General features: G+C 29.3%; 2 protein-coding genes across 5 annotated transcripts; one reads left to right on the top strand and one right to left on the bottom strand.

The window, feature by feature from the left end:
- Nucleotides 1–4,010: 4,010 nt before the first annotated feature.
- LOC107923490 (AT-hook motif nuclear-localized protein 9) lies at nt 4,011–7,138 on the bottom strand. 4 transcript variants are annotated; one of them, XM_016853689.2, is made up of 6 exons: nt 6,723–7,138; nt 5,816–6,246; nt 5,411–5,478; nt 5,022–5,153; nt 4,696–4,857; nt 4,011–4,583 (listed from the first exon to the last, which is right to left on the bottom strand). In XM_016853689.2, exons 2-6 carry the CDS (start codon nt 6,210–6,212, stop codon nt 4,353–4,355), a joined length of 990 nt encoding a protein of 329 aa, XP_016709178.1. In that variant the 5' UTR covers nt 6,213–6,246; nt 6,723–7,138; the 3' UTR covers nt 4,011–4,352. The 4 variants fall into 4 exon arrangements, with proteins under 4 accessions (XP_016709178.1, XP_040938741.1, XP_016709188.1 ...); XM_041082807.1 differs by having other exon boundaries at nt 5,816–6,235; XM_016853699.2 differs by having other exon boundaries at nt 5,816–6,219.
- A 6,853-nt stretch (nt 7,139–13,991) lies between these two features.
- Nucleotides 13,992–18,043, top strand: LOC121210898 (serine/threonine-protein kinase BSK3). Its single transcript, XM_041082806.1, has 11 exons — nt 13,992–14,525; nt 14,743–14,832; nt 14,936–15,156; nt 15,253–15,388; nt 15,675–15,808; nt 15,895–16,000; nt 16,218–16,303; nt 16,456–16,644; nt 16,801–16,953; nt 17,147–17,260; nt 17,418–18,043. The coding sequence occupies exons 2-11, from the start codon at nt 14,751–14,753 to the stop codon at nt 17,670–17,672; spliced, it is 1,476 nt and encodes a 491-aa protein (XP_040938740.1). The 5' UTR covers nt 13,992–14,525; nt 14,743–14,750; the 3' UTR covers nt 17,673–18,043.
- Nucleotides 18,044–18,353: the final 310 nt, after the last annotated feature.

Raw genomic sequence — 18,353 nt, 5'->3', positions numbered from 1 at the left:
TAAGTTCTACTTTTTTTAGTGTTATTTAAGTATACATGTTTTTTTTTAATTTGTTGAGAAACATTTATTGTAATATTTTTAGTATTTTTGATGTATTATATATTTTTTAAAAATATAAAAAAATTAATACGGCCGAACCAGGCTCGGGTTTTAGCATTTTTATTTGGTCCGAGCTTGGGAAAAATTTAGGCCCATTTTTCAGGCTGGGTCAGGCCCAACACTAGCAAACGGGCCAAAAAATTTGGTTGGGCCTGGCCCATGGACACCTCTATCACCAACTAGAACCTCATTTGGTTTAATTTTGAATTTCATTCTTCTATTTTATAAAAATTAAGAAGTTAATCCCTTCAATTTGTCAAAACTTGGTCTTCGCACATTATAAAAACTGATAAATTAGTCAAGTTGTTAGTAAACACATGAACTTGAACCGCTTATTTTTGTTAATTTATTGCATATAAATTATTGAACTATTGATTTTTGTTAATTTCTTGCATATAAATAGTTGAACAGTTGGTTTTCAAGTTAGAAATTTAATAAGAATGTTTAACATGGTTACCCAATTCGACTAACTCGTCATTTTTCGTAAATTACGATATTAAGTTTTGAAAAACTAAAGTTGAGGGACTAATTTGTTGATTTTTGTAAACTAAAGTGGATGAAAATCTGAATTTAAACCATTCAGTTAATAAGATAGATTAGAATCTGACTTTATATTAGCCAAAATTGCTAGTTAGATTCTTTTTTTCTTTTTTGGATTTTAATATGAGAGGCATCTACCTGTCCTTACATGCTTTTGCTTAATTCAATTAAGGTTAAAAATTTTTCTATAGTCCCTACACTTTTCGAAAATTAATAATTTTGGCCCTATATTTGAATTTCTAGAATTTAGCATCTCTATTTTTCAGATTTTAAAATTTAAGTCCAACTGTTAACAATATTATTTTTTTGTTAAATTTGTTGTTGTGACATTTTGAAATATAAAAAACTACTCACTTGGTAGTCATGTAATTAAAAAAGATGTTGTAATTGACCTAAATTCAAAAAAATTAAAAGTATTAATAGTTGGACCTGAATTTTGAAATCTAAAAAGTATAGGGACTAAATTCTTGGAAATACAAGTATAGAGATAAAATTCCTGATTTTAGAAAAGTACAAGGACTATAGACATATTTTAGCCTTCAATTAAATTGGTTTGGGCTGGCGTTTGGTTACTCTTATTCCCCATGCAACAAAGGAACATAATAGGAGATAAGTTTGGAAATTTTACCTTAGGATCCCAAATTTTTTTGAAAATTTTCCTTTTATATATATAAAGGCCTCCTTAAAAATTTGGGGAATTTGCATTTATGGCTCCAAAAATTTGAAAATTCTCTAAAGTATATAGAAGGAAACTTGGCTCCTTCGGCCTGAAATTCTTCTTACAGCAAACAGCCAAGTGAAACTGACAAAAAGATGTAATAACTATCAAACATTGCTAAATATAAATAAAAGTGGACCACTTTGTTATTAATGTTTGTATTATAGGTAAATTGTAAATTTAGTTATTGTATTCTAATTTGGTCAACCGTAGTTGTTATACTTTTTCAAATTTTAAAATTTCAATCCTAATTTAAATAGTAGCAATTATATTTGTTAATTCAAATCTCGGTATTAGTCTCGTACTATATGTACATTATGGATTTAGTCCATGCTCTCTAATGTGATCATTTTTAGTTTCTATATTTTTTGAATTTCGAGTTTCAATCTAGTAACCCAGAATCTGGTTTAGGGGGGCTGGCAGGGGCCCCAATCCCCCCTAAAATGGAAATTTTACCATTTTGACTCTTTAAATTTTTTAAAAATTTTAAATTAGTAAAGGTAAAATTTCACTTTGGCCCCCCCTAAAAATGATAAATTTTAAGTTAATCCTTTAAAAATATAAAGATATAACCAATTTAATTTTGGCCCCCTACATTTTTTTCCTAGCTTTGCCCCTGCAATAATCGTTAAATGATTAGGTAAAATGGCATCGCTTTTATGTGAGTTTTATGTGGAAATAATAAGTTGATATGGTATTCAAAGGCAAAGCCAAATTTTGGGGGGCAAAGTGCAATTTTATGATTGTAGTGAGTTATACTTTTTAGAAGGATTTCAATACAATTTTATCATTTTAAGGGAGCCAAGGCCATTGTTTGACCCCTCATGTTAGCCTCCGATGGCAATACACATGTGATAAAATGTTTGTCACATAATATTTTGGAAATAAAAAAATTTAACTTTACAATGGTCATCATTTGGGTTAAGATTGTTTTAAAATTCGAAAAATACAATGATTAAAATTAATCGAATTAGAGGACAATAATGTGTCTACAACCTAAGTATAATACAATGACTAGTAGCAAAAGTTGACTTATAATTTAACTAAAATATCATTTAAAATAGGCTAAAGAGTCTTTAAAGCCCGTGAATTTTTCTAGAAAAGATTAATTAAACCTCTACATTTTTTTGCACTCATTTGAGTTCTTAAATGTTAAAATTTCAATCAATTAAGCCCTTTGACCATTAAATAGTAACGGAATTCATTTGGGGAGTTATTTTCACCATGTAGCACGTCATGATTGTGTCGCATGGCAAAATATGTTATTTTATATTTAAAATCATAAAAACTATAGAAAGTCATAAAAAAATATCAACATGCAAAAAAAAAAATATATTATAAATGAGAAAAATTTATATAGATGATAATATTCTAGAATGACATTTTTATGTATTAATTACATATTTATTTTGAGTATGATCCTACTAATTTGAGCTATTTATGGTTTTTTATCTTGTAAGGACTAAATTGAAGGCAAATAGAAATTTGGAGGCAAAAAGCGTGAATTTAAAGATAAAATGGGCCAACATGCGAAGTAGGAAAGAAGTGGTGCTGAAAATACAAAGTATGGAAGACTTCGGGGCAAAAGTGCAAAGAAGAGATTTTATAAACATATGACTATTTAAATTTTAATTATATTAGGATAATTGTTAAAGATTATTTAGATTTAATTTTAGCTTTTATCTTTATTTATCTTTAATTATCTTTAATTATCTTTTATAATTTAATTAGAAATAGACTAAGTTTCCTAATACTATAAATAAGGGACAGAGTGACACAAATTTGACACATCTTTTTTTGTAAACACTCCCTATCTGCTAAAAGGTTGTTGAAATTTCTCAAAAACTGTTCTTGAGGCTTAGAATTCGTGCTTAGCTTCTCGACGAGTATTAATCGTTTCTCCTCATTACGGAGCTAACGTTTCTGTCTATATCCCTTCAAAGGTGATTTTTTTAACTTGTGCAAAGAACGGTCGCTTCAAGAAGGTTGCACAGTCATTTTGTTAGTTTACTGCGTCAGTGGTTGTCAAGACCAAGAGACAAAATGGCGTGGCATTTACCATTGAAAAGTGATGATCTAGTGTAAGACGTCCTCTGACACCATAACTGGCTTATTCTATTCCAGAAAGATCACCTAAAAGCTTAAGATTAAACCTAAGGAGGATCGAGACAATTAGAGGCTGAAATCTCTTCATAAAAAAAACTCAGTCCCTAAAAATTTAACCCTACTTCCTTTATACTATTCTTTTTATTTCTTTATAGGGATAAAGATATTTTTGATGATCTTAATAACACTAATTTTATATAAAACCTCATTGTCAATTTCCTTTCGAGAAAGAATTGTATGAAATTATTATTTAACATCATTTTTATCCCTTTCCAATAAGAGAATGACAAATCAAATTTATCCACTCTGAAAAAATTTAAATCCAACTAAAAATGCTAAAAATAAAAAAAAATTGATTTTATCACGATTTCATACAACTTTTTCTCGTTGCATTTCAACTTAATTTGCATATCTCAAAATACTCCATTGTCATCGAAGATGTTTAAAGGGTGCAAGCTTCACGATGGAGAGCAAACAGATAGCTTCAGGAATTAAAAATTCTAACCACATGATTAAAGAACAAAATGAGCAACCACCAAGCCATGCATAGCATAATTTCTAACAATTCCATTTAATTGTACCAAATTTATCAAAAAGAAAGATCGAGGGCTAATTAAACCAAGAACAAAAATAAAAAACAAATTAACAAAAATGGAAAATTAAATTTAGAGCAAATAAAAGTAGAAACACTAAATCTGCATAAATCGATAAGTCCGTCAACCATCTTTTCACCAAGCCACAAATATCAGAACAAATCCCATTGTCATTGGTAAATGAAGTGGGAATCATCAAGTCGAAAATCAGGCCGGCTTTGTCGGGACTTGCCAGATTATGATCAGGCGCCGTTGAACGGCAAACTATATACATTTCTCATGAAATTATTAAAGAGTTACCCGCGCATTAGATCAATGTCGACATGTGAATTACGCATATCCATCGATCGTGAACCAGGCCATATACCTGCCGATGAAGTCGGAGTCAGATTTTGACTTGGTGAAACACCCGGTGGGGGTACTACATCGTCAACATTCTGATTATCAGAGCCCTTTAGACCGTCTTGGTCTCCGCCTTTCTTGATCTTCATCTTTGAACCACCCCACAGAAAACTTCCTATGATCACCTGGTTCGTTCATAGTTCGATTAAGATACGTAAAACGTTGGTCCAATCAAGGTTAACGTCATGCTCATGATGGTCCGTAATCATATTTAAGCAGACTAAAACAACGAGTTACCTGAACTGGGCTAGCGGCGATAAGCATCCCCCCAACACCTCCACCAATGACACGACCATCGGGACTAGCAAGGGAAACACTAAGACCACCAGTTCGATTGCGTGAGCCATTATCACTGGTTAGAAGGTACGAGCCTGACAGACATAGTATCTCGAACCGCCCCTAAGGAAATTGAAATGGACACAAAATATACGCATCAAAATAAGATCTTCGAAATGAAACAGTGGACAATTACATACATTTGATTATATGTAATCCAAGTGTGTTTTTTGAATTCACTTAGGCTTAAATTCGAAACTAAGAATCAGGTTATTGAGTGCTCAAACCTCGTACGTAATGGTTCCACCCAAGGATGAAGGCTGATGAAGTGTTACCGTCGAGACCGCCCCGTTGGCTGATAAAATGCATACGGCTCTTGGCCCTTGCTGTGAAAATGACATTAATTTTGTCGCAATATCCTACAAGAAAAGTTCGAAAGTAATTTCAAGACACAAAGCACTCTATTCTAGTTATAAGATAACTAGCCAAAAGATATCTTACCAGTAACCAAATTTAAAAAAATTACACTCGAAAACAAAATAGCTACTTTCGAGGGAGAGAAACAGGGTAAAATCTAAGTAAAATACTTTACATACAGGATCAAGTAGCTTTTTTTTTGCCTGTTACAATGCAGGGTAGTAACCCAGGTACTAATTAAGAAAAGAAAATTGCATACTTCTCCTATGGCAACGGTGATGACGTGCGGAGTGAAACCCATCCCGGCTGAACCGGACAGCCATACACCTAGCAAAACAATTTGATATTAGCAACACCATTTACATGGCAAAAACATCAATAAAAAGAGCAAAATAGCTCCAGGTAGCCTTTGAGGAGGCTAAACACCGAGGAGAATGACATTCCGGTTCGAGCGTTTATGTTTGATTATATGTTCCTAGCTATATATATATATATATATAGCTGAGCATACAATTAGATAAACATGATGTCTCAGCATACAATTAGATAAACATGATGTTGTTCATCACATTTCAACACTCTCCAATTCAGCTCTTCTTTTCCTTTCGGCATTCATGCTACAACTTATACAATTCTAGCATTAAAATAGGCAAAAGGATCTTACCAAGGGAAGCAAGTTGTTGCTTCTTTCCAGTACCCGGTGGTCGCCCTCTACCTCGTTTTTGACTCGGTGGTGTTAATGTCCCTGGATTAGTAACCGATGGAGGAGTCAATGCCAATGAAACGGTCCCATCGGGACCGTACTTTCGAGGCCTTCCTCTTTTCCGTTTCATGGTCTCACTAGATGGAACAGCTGAAGGTGTGCCTACATTGACACTATGAGGGGTACTACTCTCCACAGGTCCCATAGTAGTAGCACTCATACTTGATTGGTATTGTACATTTGGACTAGATAACATATGAATGTCTTGTGATCCATGTACCCCTGACCCAGTTATGCCTCTTTGTTGAATATAATAAGATGCAGACCCTGTTAATGCCATTGCATCCCTTCTATCCATGCATCTACTTCAAATAACCAATACTTGAATGTACCTTTAAATCAACTTACAAGCTTAAGTAGCTAAGCAAAAATGGTTAAAAGAGCCCATAAAGCTCCAAATTGTGACCACTAAACAGTTGAAAAACATGTTGCCTTGTTCATATTACAAATGCATGGCTGAATTAAGCCATAACACAAATGAAAATGATGCTAAAGCTAAACCTAACACTGGCTAAAGGTAGAAGAGAACTAGCAAAAACACCATAGATTACAAAGACCATAAGCTCAAAAGTTGAAAAAAAAAAAAAGGACCAAAAAGAAAGCAAGCTATTTTACAGCTTATGATGAAGATATAAAGAAGCAAATTTGAAACTAAAAACAAGGTCCCCAGTCCATACTCTAACCAACACATAAAATACCTTTTAAGACATAACATCTTTTTAGCTTAACAAAAAGGAAAAGGGTAAAATTTGTTGCTTGTTTTCTGTGAAACCAAAAAAAAAGAACCAGAAAGAGAAAGTGAACTTACATTAGTTGAATTGTGGTTAAAGGTGCAGCCTTCTGAAAGTAAGAAGCTTTGAAGAAAAAATGGGTCTTTTGAAAAGAGAGAAAAGATAAGGGGAAATCAATGGGAAACTGAGAAATGGTGAAAAGAAGCCATTTTTGTGCGAAGGTTGAGAGGAAGCAAGCCTTTTTTTTTTTCTTTGGGTTGGGGTTGGGGGGGGGGGATTATTACTTACTACTACAAAAAAGGTCCTTGGTATACAATATATCAGTCCTTATCAAGATGCAAATTTGTAGGGTAAAGCTTTGTCTTTCTCCTTTTCCTTTTTTCCTCTCCTTCTTCACTTCACTATGATGATAAAAGCTGGTTTTTTTTAATCTTTATTCTCTCTTGCCAGTAGCTACTTGAAAAAAAGAAAAAAAGGGTTTTGTCTTATATTTATCTTGAGAATTCTCTCTGTCTCCACCATCTTCTTCTTTTTCAAGTGTGTGACCAATGAGTGAGTGAGTGAGAGGTATAATTATGATTTTAATCCTTTTATTATGTTAAATGAGAGACTAATCCTATAAAAAAAAAAGAGAGATTTACTATCTTTTTTTTATGGTTAAAATATATTATAAATATTTGTACTCTTCACAAATTTAAAATTTAATTTTTGTACTTTAATTTTTAGATATTTAGGTGGGTTTGGATAGATAATGGAGTGCGGTATGTTTACTTTTTGTCTCAGTTTACAGTATTTAATATTACTATAACGCTATTTTTATACTAATAGTAGGTAAACACACTACTCATCTAAACTCACCCTTAGTATATTTACTTCTTAAATTTTAGAATTTAAGTTAAACTATTAATACTTTTAAAATTATTTTATTAAATTCAAGTTCATTACAACACGATTTTTTTTTACATACATGGCTACTAAATGAGTATTTTTTTTTAAATGTTACACTAATAAATTTAACAAAAAAACTAACAATGTTAAGAGTTAAACCTGAATTTTGAAATTTAAAAAGTAAAAGAACCAAATTTCTCAAAATAAAAATATAAAAATTAAATTCTAAATTTATGAATAGTACAGGGACTTATATTTTAACCCTTCTTTTATTTTCTTTAATTTAATATAAATGATATTTCTATTTTTAATTAAGATATTTTTTTTATATTCGTTGATTATATCAAGTTTTAACTAAAGTCATGACTAAATTGGATCAAAACTTTTCTCATTCGTTCGAAATTTAATAGGGTTTAGATAAAAATATTAAATTCAAAAAATAAATTTAAAAAAAATAAATTAATTTAGAATATAGGTCTTGTCGAGTTTTAATATTTGAAGCTCGACCTTCCTAATCCATTTTTAAATTTATAATATATATTTTTATTTATTTTATATATTATATAACTTATATCATATAAAAATTAAATATATTATAATATAGGAATATTAAAAATACATATCAAGTCGTTTGTATTTAGAATTTTAATAAAAATTCTAATAGTAATAAAAGTCATATATATAATTAGTAAATAAAAAAATTATATTTTAAAATATAAAAAAATTAACGGTCTAAATAGTTTGAGTTATTCATTTATAAATATGAATGATTTGGATAAAATTTGAGACTCATATCTTTTATTAGATCAAACTTGAAAAACTATATGTAGTACTCTTACTGTATATAAATTTGATCCAACCCAACTTAATTTCACCTAAAAATCAATGATGTTTGAATAAGATTGGAATGACCAGTTAGATTGATTGGATTGAAAATAAATAGAAGTACTGGTTTAGAGAATGATATTTGACAAATTAAATTGCATACCGATGCAGACGAGTTGAAACTTAAATTTTGGAAAATCAATTAGCATTTAATGCTCTAAATTCAAACTTAAATTTTGAAAAAAAAAATTAAACTAAAATAAAAATCAATAATCAAAATAATTATGTTGGATTTTTCCTTTCAAAAGTATATTTAATTCAATTCTAATTTTGTAATTTTGTAATTTGTAATTCAAAAGAATTGATAGAATTTGTAATTTATAATTTTGTGTTTGGTAGTAAAAATAAAAGAATTTTTTTAAAAACAATTATCCTTTTTTAAAAAAGGGTTAATATAATATTTAGTACCTAAATTTGGTATTTTTTTAATTTGGTACCTAAATTTATTTTGGGCCCAATTTAGTACTTGAACTTGGCATTTTTTCCCAATTTGACATCTAAGCTTTCTTTAGGTTCAATTTAATAACTAAATTTATTAAATATTACACAAATTAACATTAATGGTGTTAAACCTTTTTTTTTGTTACGCTATAAAAATATTGTCAGTATTAGAAGAAATTCATGTTAAAAAATAGGTATTGAGTTATATTTAACAGATTAATATTAAATAAGGAAAAAGAGAGTTTTAAAAACTCAAATTAAAATAAATTCATTTTTTTCAATAAATAAATAAATAAATAAAACTAAAAGTAAATGAACATATAAAATATAAAGAAATATATCATATCATCTGTCACATGTCGGCCATATATTGATTATTTTTGCTACCTTATAAAAAATAACATTATTAGTATATTGGAGTAATTTATAAAATATTTGATAAATTCAAATACCAAATCGAACAAAAGGAAAAATTAGGTACCTAAGAAAATGTTATTATTGTAACAATTGAATTATGAGTTAAATATTATTCTAATTATAAGATAATAATAATAATAACAATAAAAATAAAGGCATGGTGTTGTTTTGGGTGATTTCCACCTCTTGTAATGGGTTGACTTTCAATGTGACCACACAGTCACTATTTAATGTCGGGCGAAAGAGTAGATATCATAAAATAATATCTAATTTATTAACATAAGTCAAACTTTGGATCAATAAACCACAAGAAAGATATGGTAAAAAATGCAAAATAAATAAATAAATAAAGATATAATATTAAATTTAGCCCTTAATGTTTTTTTATCAATTTATCTTTTTGAGTTAAATTTGGCTCTAAACATTTAAAAAGAGTTGAATTTGTTGTTTTTTTAATAAAAATATTAACTAAAATGTTAAATTTTAAATATGAAATCCACATGTACTTTAATTTTATTTTTTTGAACTTTTTATATTTATATTTTTAAATTATTTATTGATGTGACATATAAAATAAATAATATCATGTCAGTATGAAATACACATAAATTGCCAAACGGGTTATCATATCAACATCATTAAAAATTTAATGTTGTAGTCAATATTTCCATTAAAAATGTTATTTGAAAAAGGCCAAAATTAGCTAAAAATTATATGGGTCAAATTGACAAAAGACGTAAACATTGAGGGTTAAATTTGACATTATACTATAAATAAAATTATGATAGATACGATGTTAGATATTTAAATATAATTAACATTTTAATACATGTATTTTGTGCTTTTATAAAAAAAATTATTTTATATTTAAAAGAATTTACAAAAAAAAACTATAAAAACACAAATTCACTTATTTTCCAAATCCATTAAAGAAAAAGGTTACCCCATGGTTTAGTATAAAATATATGGTAATTTAATTACATGTTGTATTAGAGTTTATGTGACATGAATCTCGTCACTTGTTAAATAAATAAATACTGTGGCAAAATAAGAGGAGCTGTGGGTATGAGAGGCCAAGGGCCATAGGTATGGACCATGCCACACAAGTAAAATTTGTATAGAACTACACTTATTCTATTTGACATTGATTAGAATAGGATTTTTCAAATATTAAATAGATTTAGTTGAAACTCCTCTTGTATCATTCAATTTTCAACATTAGTAAATTTCTCCTTTTTTGCCCGGGTTTTTTCCCGAAAGGTTTTTCACGTAAAATCTGTGTGTTTTTTTCTTTCTTTTTTATTTTTTTGCGATCGTTCTATTGCCATTATCGACATCTATTATAACATGTTGAAATATTATAAAGTTAAATACATTTGACTTTTTTTTTATAAAAAATGATTTCAAATAAAATTAAATATTTTAAATTTATATGTAATTTAGTTATATAACTTGACATTAATTGATTATAATTATTTAAATTATTATTTATAATTGTAATTGTCATTGTATTTATAACTTAAAAGAAAACTTATATATTGAAAAATAAATTAAGTTTAATATATGATTATATTAGAATATAATACAATTTATAATTTAATTATAGAAATAATTTTTTTAATTTAATATAAAAATGTATAATAACAAAAATAAACAAAATAATAATTAATAAAAAAAGTAATTTGTCATTTTATTTAAAAAACTTCAACAAAATGAAATAAAAATAGCATGGGAATTAGACACAAGTACCAATATCATGATGCCACATGAAAGTTAGTAACACTTTCTTTATGTTTGTCATTCTATGGCCAAACTTTGGAGTCTTATGTAGTAATTAGTAAAATTTCACCTAACTTTTAGAAAATTGTCAAAAAGGGGGATTACAAATTTGAAAAGATTAAAATGGTTTATGTATTGTTCTATATAAAAGAAATGGTAACCTCATCAGGCTGGGTTCATCCATTTAGGTTCGAAAATTCGTTTGAAAAGTAAGTATTCAAATAAAAACATAGACATGAAAAATAGATTTAAATAAAAAATAAAACTCGTTTTCTAAAAGAGTCTAGTCTTAGTAGGATTTTTTTTACTTGGACCTGACCTAAATCAAGCTAAATTTTTTTTTATATTGTTTTGATGTCATTTTATTATTATATTGTTATTCTTTTACTATTATTATTTGAATATTATATAACTCTTATTTTATTGTTAATTTTGTTATCATTTTAAAGGTATTTTACTTATTAAGTTGTAACTATTTTATTGTTATTTAAGTAAAAAAAAACTTTTTTAATGTATATTCGATTTGTTGGAAAATATTTATTTTAATATTTTTAGTGCATTTAATGCATTATATTTTTTAAATTTGTTTTTATATAAAAAAATAATTTAAAGAATTTTAACATAGGTGGATCGAGTCGGGTTCGAGTATAGCATTTTCAATCTAAGTTGAACTTAACCTGAATTTTAAGCTTATTTTTCAGGCTGGACTCGAATCTAAAGTTTTGCATCGACTCAATTCGAACCTAACTTGGCTCATAATCAGATGCTAGAGTGCACTTGAAAGCTTGGTAAATTATTATGTTCAGGGTATTGAAAGCTTGGTAAAGCCTGGTTTGGTGATAAAAATTTAAAATTTAAATCAGTCTAAAAAATGATTCAATTTAACTCCAGAATAATTCAAACTTGAAATTAAGGGACTTCAAAAAATTTAAATTTTGATTTGTTAGATTGATTTTTCATAAAATTTAGAATCATGATTATTTAAATCGAGTTAATTAGACTAAATATCATTTAAAATATTAATTTAAAGAAAAATATTAGATCTATTAATTCGAAAATTATTATAAATGGATTGAATGAAATTTTTTTATTTTTATTAATTTTCTAATTTGTTTGAAAGGCCAGTACAGTGGAGAGCAGAGAAAGATGATAGAGATACAGGGCAGCTGGCGGAGGCACTGGCAGCATTGATAACTTTGACTGCTGCTCCTCATTATTGCCCTTCAACACTCCTCTCTTCAAAGCTGACTTGCTGCCGTACAGTGTTAGTTCATGGGTGTCGGCTTTAGATTGAATTTGAGTATAGTTTTTATTAATTTTTTTATATTTTTATAATTAATTTTAATTTTTTATATTTTTTAAATAGAGAATTAAGCTATTCTTTCTTCCCAAATTCTAACTCTTAAATATTTATTATCTGAATACGTTTTATTTTTATTTCTACAGATAATAGATTCGGATTCTAACATTAGATTGATAATTATCTAAATTTATATTCGAATTTAATTTTTATCGTATATTTCAGTCATTTAATTTTTTTTAACATTGCTAAAATGCGATAATTGAACTAATCAAATTGTTACACGTAACACACTTGCCATATCATTAAGTAAATATAATTTTCACTTCAGTGAATACATTAAAATTCATATTTTTATATACTTTTGATTTTATAAAATTCTAAATAATTTTAAATTATATTAGAAATTTACTAAAACTAAAAAAAAATAAAAATATTGTATTTACTAACATGGCAAGTACATCCAATTATTGATGTCTCATGTGATTCACATGTAATAATTTGATCGGTCCACATTACACCATTTTAACAATGTACAAAAAAATGGATTTATATGTATGATGAAAGTTAAATTCAGGTATCAATTATAACCAAAAAAGTCAAGTACCAATATGAATGATGAAACCTATTCCAGGTACGAAAAAGTATTTATCCAAAATAATTTTATATTTATTAAATGTTCATTAATTCGAATCTCAATAATAAATAAATATAATTTTAGAATTAATTTGAAATTTCAAAATTTCTTTTTCTGATCAATGAGCCCAGGAGAATAAGTAAGTCCTTTTAGGACGATTTCAACGTGTTGTGATTATGAACCTTGGGCCATTTTATTCTTAGTTATTGGTCCAACTTAATGTTCTTATTAATTATATTTATGTGTTGACTTTTTCATTTTGTAATTTTTGTTTTTTTTAATGTTATATCCATAATTATTTAATGTTGCTTTACAATGATTTTTAAATTTAATATTATAAAAATATATAATAAGCGGCACCTAAAGTTATTAAGTTATTAATAATTTTATATTTTAGTCACTTAATTATTTAATTTCTTTTATTTATGTTATACTCATCTACGAACACCTTAGATCTAAGTTGATCTGACAGTTAGTGTCAGAGATCAGAGAATAAAATTGTTTGAATTTTGATTGCAGACTTGTGATATTCAAAACTATTTCATGAAAAACAAAAAAGGAAGAAGAGGTTTCGAATGATGTAGATGATGCGTACAGAGATTACTATACAATAATAATTTTAACAGCTCAATGACTTAAATGAAAATTTTTGAACAATTTAATGACAATTTTATAACTTTTTAAAGTTGTGTAACTAAAATGTAAATTTGCTACTAATTTTGTGGCATTTAGTGTAGTTTATCCTATTTTCCAATCTAATGTAATATTTATATAGGATTAAAATAACCAAATGGTACATTATACTCTTAAGAAGAGAATAATATACGGGTCTTGAAGACAACTTTATTAGAAGTAACAAACATAAATCTAAACATAATTTTTATAATTTTTAAAATTTTTTAGGGAAGAAAATAAACTTAAAAAAGAAGAAGCTCTATTTAATTTAAAAGAAAAAATATAATAATTATTATATTTTGTTTACCAAGTCAATAATTATTCGAACACACCCGCTGTATTAAAAAAATTCACTTTAAAATAATAATAAACAAGAAGATTGTAGCTTTCTTTCTGGGTACTTTGAATAAAAATTCATAACATGTCGGTAAATTATTATTAAATTAAACCCCCCCCCCCAAAAAAAAAGTAATTTCATCAATTTCCCCTGTTCATGAATCTGATCGCCCATCTCAAATCTCCATATTTTTTTATCAATCAACATTCTCAGATTTTCGTATATTCTTCATGTCGATTTGATTCTTTAGTTTTTTTTTCCCTCAATAATTCACGGTTTTATTGGATCGAGGAAAAAAAGTGAATCTGAAATACGTTTGGATTTGATTGCGATTTGAAAGAGTGGGGACGAGAAAGAAAAAAAGGATATGTGGTGGATCATTTTGTAAAAGAAGTGTGAGTACCGAGTTCGTTTTGGTCCAGACAAGGATTTTACTTGATTTTTGGATAAAAATCTGAAGGAAATCGTCGCTGAAACTGAGTTGACTCGCGAAAGCAAGGAAGAGGAACGGCGGTTTTTTGGTGCGTTTAATTTAATTTGTGGCTGCTTGTTATCATTTATTATCTCCTCCTATTTTTGGAAAGTTATTATTTCTCGTATTTAATAGAAATTTTAGTTCTGATTTAATTGCTCCTTTTTTTTTTTGGTAAATTTGAAATAGAGAATAGTACAGTTATTAAAGGCTTGAAGTTTAACGACTTAATTTATATATATATATATTGATTTGGTTTTTTGAAGTCACTGAAATGGGGTGTCAAGGCTCTAAGTTAATGCCATGTTGCTGGGATTCACAGTTCAAAGCAGCAGTGTTAGAAGCCCCTGATATTGGTGGGTATTATTATCATTATGAAAATTTCTTTGGCATTTTTATTTTTTGTTTTTATTGTTGAGAATACGGATGATTGGTTAAAATGATTTGAACTTGTTGTAGAGAATGAGGAGAATAATGATGTTGATAATGTGCCTGCGTTTCGAGAATTCACATTGGAGCAACTCAAGAATGCAACATCTGGATTTGCAGTTGAGAATATTGTTTCTGAGCATGGAGAGAAAGCTCCCAATGTTGTTTATAGAGGGAAGTTAGAGAATCACAGGAGAATCGCCGTTAAACGTTTCAATCGAATGGCTTGGCCTGATTCACGACAATTTTTGGTAAATAATCTTAATCAAGTTTGCACTTTAGATAAGCTTTGCTTTCCATTTCTTTCGTTGATTGTAACTTGGGGATGTTTTCTTCTGTATCTATAGGAGGAAGCAAGATCAGTTGGTCAGCTACGCAACAATAGATTGGCAAATTTACTTGGATGTTGTTGTGAAGGTGATGAAAGGTTGCTTGTGGCAGAGTACATGCCCAACGAGACACTCGCGAAACATCTTTTTCATTGTAAGGCTTATAATCCTCGTGTGTTTGTAATTTTATATCTTATTGGCTATTAGCATAAAACTGAGTCCTTTAATTTAGCCAGTCATAACTGTTTTACAGTATCATTGGGAAAATGCTTCCATGTAAACAAATATATTATTTTTTAAGTTAATGTCGAACCAGTAATTAGTTATTACATATTTAGGGTAATCTGGCTTTTTGCTGTATCAACCAATGGGTTTGAAAATATGTTTCCTGGATGCTGTCCCAAAATGAAAAGAGTAATCCTTTTACTTTCTTGAATCAGGGGAAACACAACCAATGAAATGGGCTATGCGATTAAGGGTTGTACTCTATCTCGCACAAGCTTTAGAATACTGCACAAACAAAGGGCGTGCATTATACCACGATCTCAATGCTTACAGGGTTTTATTTGATGAGGTAATGATTTGTTATCTAGCTATCTGATACTTTTTGATTGGTCAGTTTTATATGATTCCTCAATTTATATGTTAGAATTCTTGCAGGATGGAAATCCGAGACTTTCAACCTTTGGCTTGATGAAAAACAGTAGAGATGGAAAAAGTTACAGTACAAATTTGGCATTTACTCCTCCTGAATATTTGAGAACTGGTATTTATAATATGGATATTTTTTATAGTATGCATTCCATTGTGTTGTTTTTGAATAATGGCTCAATAATGTTCTAGCTGTGTCTCCATATACCCACTATGACAGCATTCTGAGTGTTATTTAAGATGCCAATCTTGCTTGCACATATATCTGGCACTAACTTTTGTACTTAATACATTCTAATCAAGAACTTAAATGTCTTACCTTTGTTATATAGGAAGAGTAACACCGGAAAGTGTAATATACAGCTTTGGCACTCTTCTGCTTGATCTTCTCAGTGGAAAACATATCCCCCCTAGCCATGTAAGTTACTTGCTTTTGTGAAGATTATCGTTGGGTTTGTTTCCTTCCTCATTTGAACACGCTAGAATGTCTATTCTTGGTGGTTGTCATGAAATTGAGATTTTAAGACTTGTTGCATCTTTGATTGCTAAAGCCTAAGCAATTTTCGCCAGGCACTTGACTTAATACGAGACAGAAACCTTCAGATGTTGACTGATTCCTGCTTGGAAGGGCAGTTTTCTGATAATGATGGAACTGAGCTAGTTCGCTTGGCTTCTAGATGTTTGCAATATGAACCTCGAGAGCGACCAAATCCTAAATCTTTAGTTGCTGCTTTGACACCCCTTCAGAAGGAAACTGAGGTAAGTTGTTTTCTCTTTTTCCTGTCAAGCGGCAGTTTATTACATTTTGTGAAGGTCAATAAGGAAATCTTCTTTTCATGAAGGTCCATGAATTACTAAGAAAAAAGAGGAAAACAGACTGCAGTTCGCTGAGTAACAGTTTCCTTTCCTGTGTAGGTTCCTTCACATGTATTAATGGGTATCCCACACAGTGCTTCCTTCACTCCTCTATCCCCAGTTGGGCAAGCTTGCTCAAGAGGGGACTTGACTGCTATACATGAGATATTAGAGAATCTTGGCTACAAAGATGACGAAGGAGTGGTAAATGAGGTTTGTGTTCCACTTAGTTCGATCTTTACTTTTTTTTTTTTGTTCTTCTCTCTCTCACTTTTAATTGTAATAGTAGTTCCTTGATTTCTACAATCTAGATTTTCAAAAATTGCAAATACTTGGTAATCTATGCACTTGTTTGGTTTCTGCCTAACGTGCAAAGTACATATTTGCCATTGCCGTTTCCCTGCAGCTCTCCTTCCAAATGTGGACTGACCAAATGCAGGAAACTTTGAATTCAAAGAAAAAGGGTGATGCTGCTTTCAGGCAGAAAGATTTTAAAGAAGCAATCGAGTGTTACACGCAGGTTAAGTTCTTACCATGATGTTTTCAGTCAATTTAAAGAACATTAGTTGTAACTTCGTATAACTCAGAATACACTTTCTATACTGCGTGTGAAAATTTTAGTTTCGGGTTAGTGTCATTCGTAGAAAGCAGCTGACAGTTTCTTCTTAAATTCGCAGTTCATCGATGTTGGCACAATGGTTTCTCCAACTATTTTCGCACGGCGTAGCTTGTGTTATCTCATTAACGACATGCCTCAAGAAGCACTAAACGATGCAATGCAAGCCCAAGTGATTTCCCCAGTCTGGCACATTGCTTCCTATCTTCAAGCAACCGCACTCGCTGCCCTTGGGATGGAGAACGAGTCTCAAACGGCACTTAAGGAAGGCGCGACTCTTGAATCCAAGAGAAGTTCAGTGACGGGGAAAAAGTAAACAGCTCCGCTTCAAACCACGCAACCAAGTGTTCATTCATTCTGTAATTCAACCATAGAAAAAGCAGTCGTTTTCCATGGAGAATGGCCATAGATGGTCATAAGGTAATAGTCACTGATATCTTTGCCTTTTTTCTTTAATTTTTTTAATGTTTTCTTTTACCCTTATGAGTGTATGTGAGATTTGTTTCATTCTTTGTTGGGTTTGATCAAATTTGTGAAATTTGATGTTAACAAATTATTCCCAGTCACATTGATTGGGACTGGAGAAACTTTTTTCTCTGTTCACACACTTTTGTAATTTCTGTATCAAAAACTTCATGTGACATTTGAGAATTCATTCTAAAAAATTTGTGTTAAGTTTGTAATTCATTCTAACTTTTTTTTTTTTTAAGTAGGGGTGATCAATGGGTTGGTTCGACGGATTTATATTTTGTACGAGTCAATCTAACCGAATCAACCGATTTATATTTTGTATGAATCAATTTAACAAAATTAACTTAACACTGCTCGGTTTGATTAATTCAATTAATTGATTTATCTAAAATATATATTTAAAAATAAAAATATTTAACTGATTTAATCCAATTATATAATATTAAATATTAAGTTGGTTTTAACGTCTAACATTATCAAATAAATTGTTGTTACAATTAATTTAATCGTCTAATTAAATTGCTCA

This window comes from Gossypium hirsutum, chromosome A12 (assembly GCF_007990345.1).
Source record: "Gossypium hirsutum isolate 1008001.06 chromosome A12, Gossypium_hirsutum_v2.1, whole genome shotgun sequence".
NCBI classification, from domain to species: domain Eukaryota; kingdom Viridiplantae; phylum Streptophyta; class Magnoliopsida; order Malvales; family Malvaceae; genus Gossypium; species Gossypium hirsutum.
The sequence above is the reverse complement of the archived record's forward strand: the minus strand, read 5'-3'. Positions and strand labels throughout refer to the sequence as shown.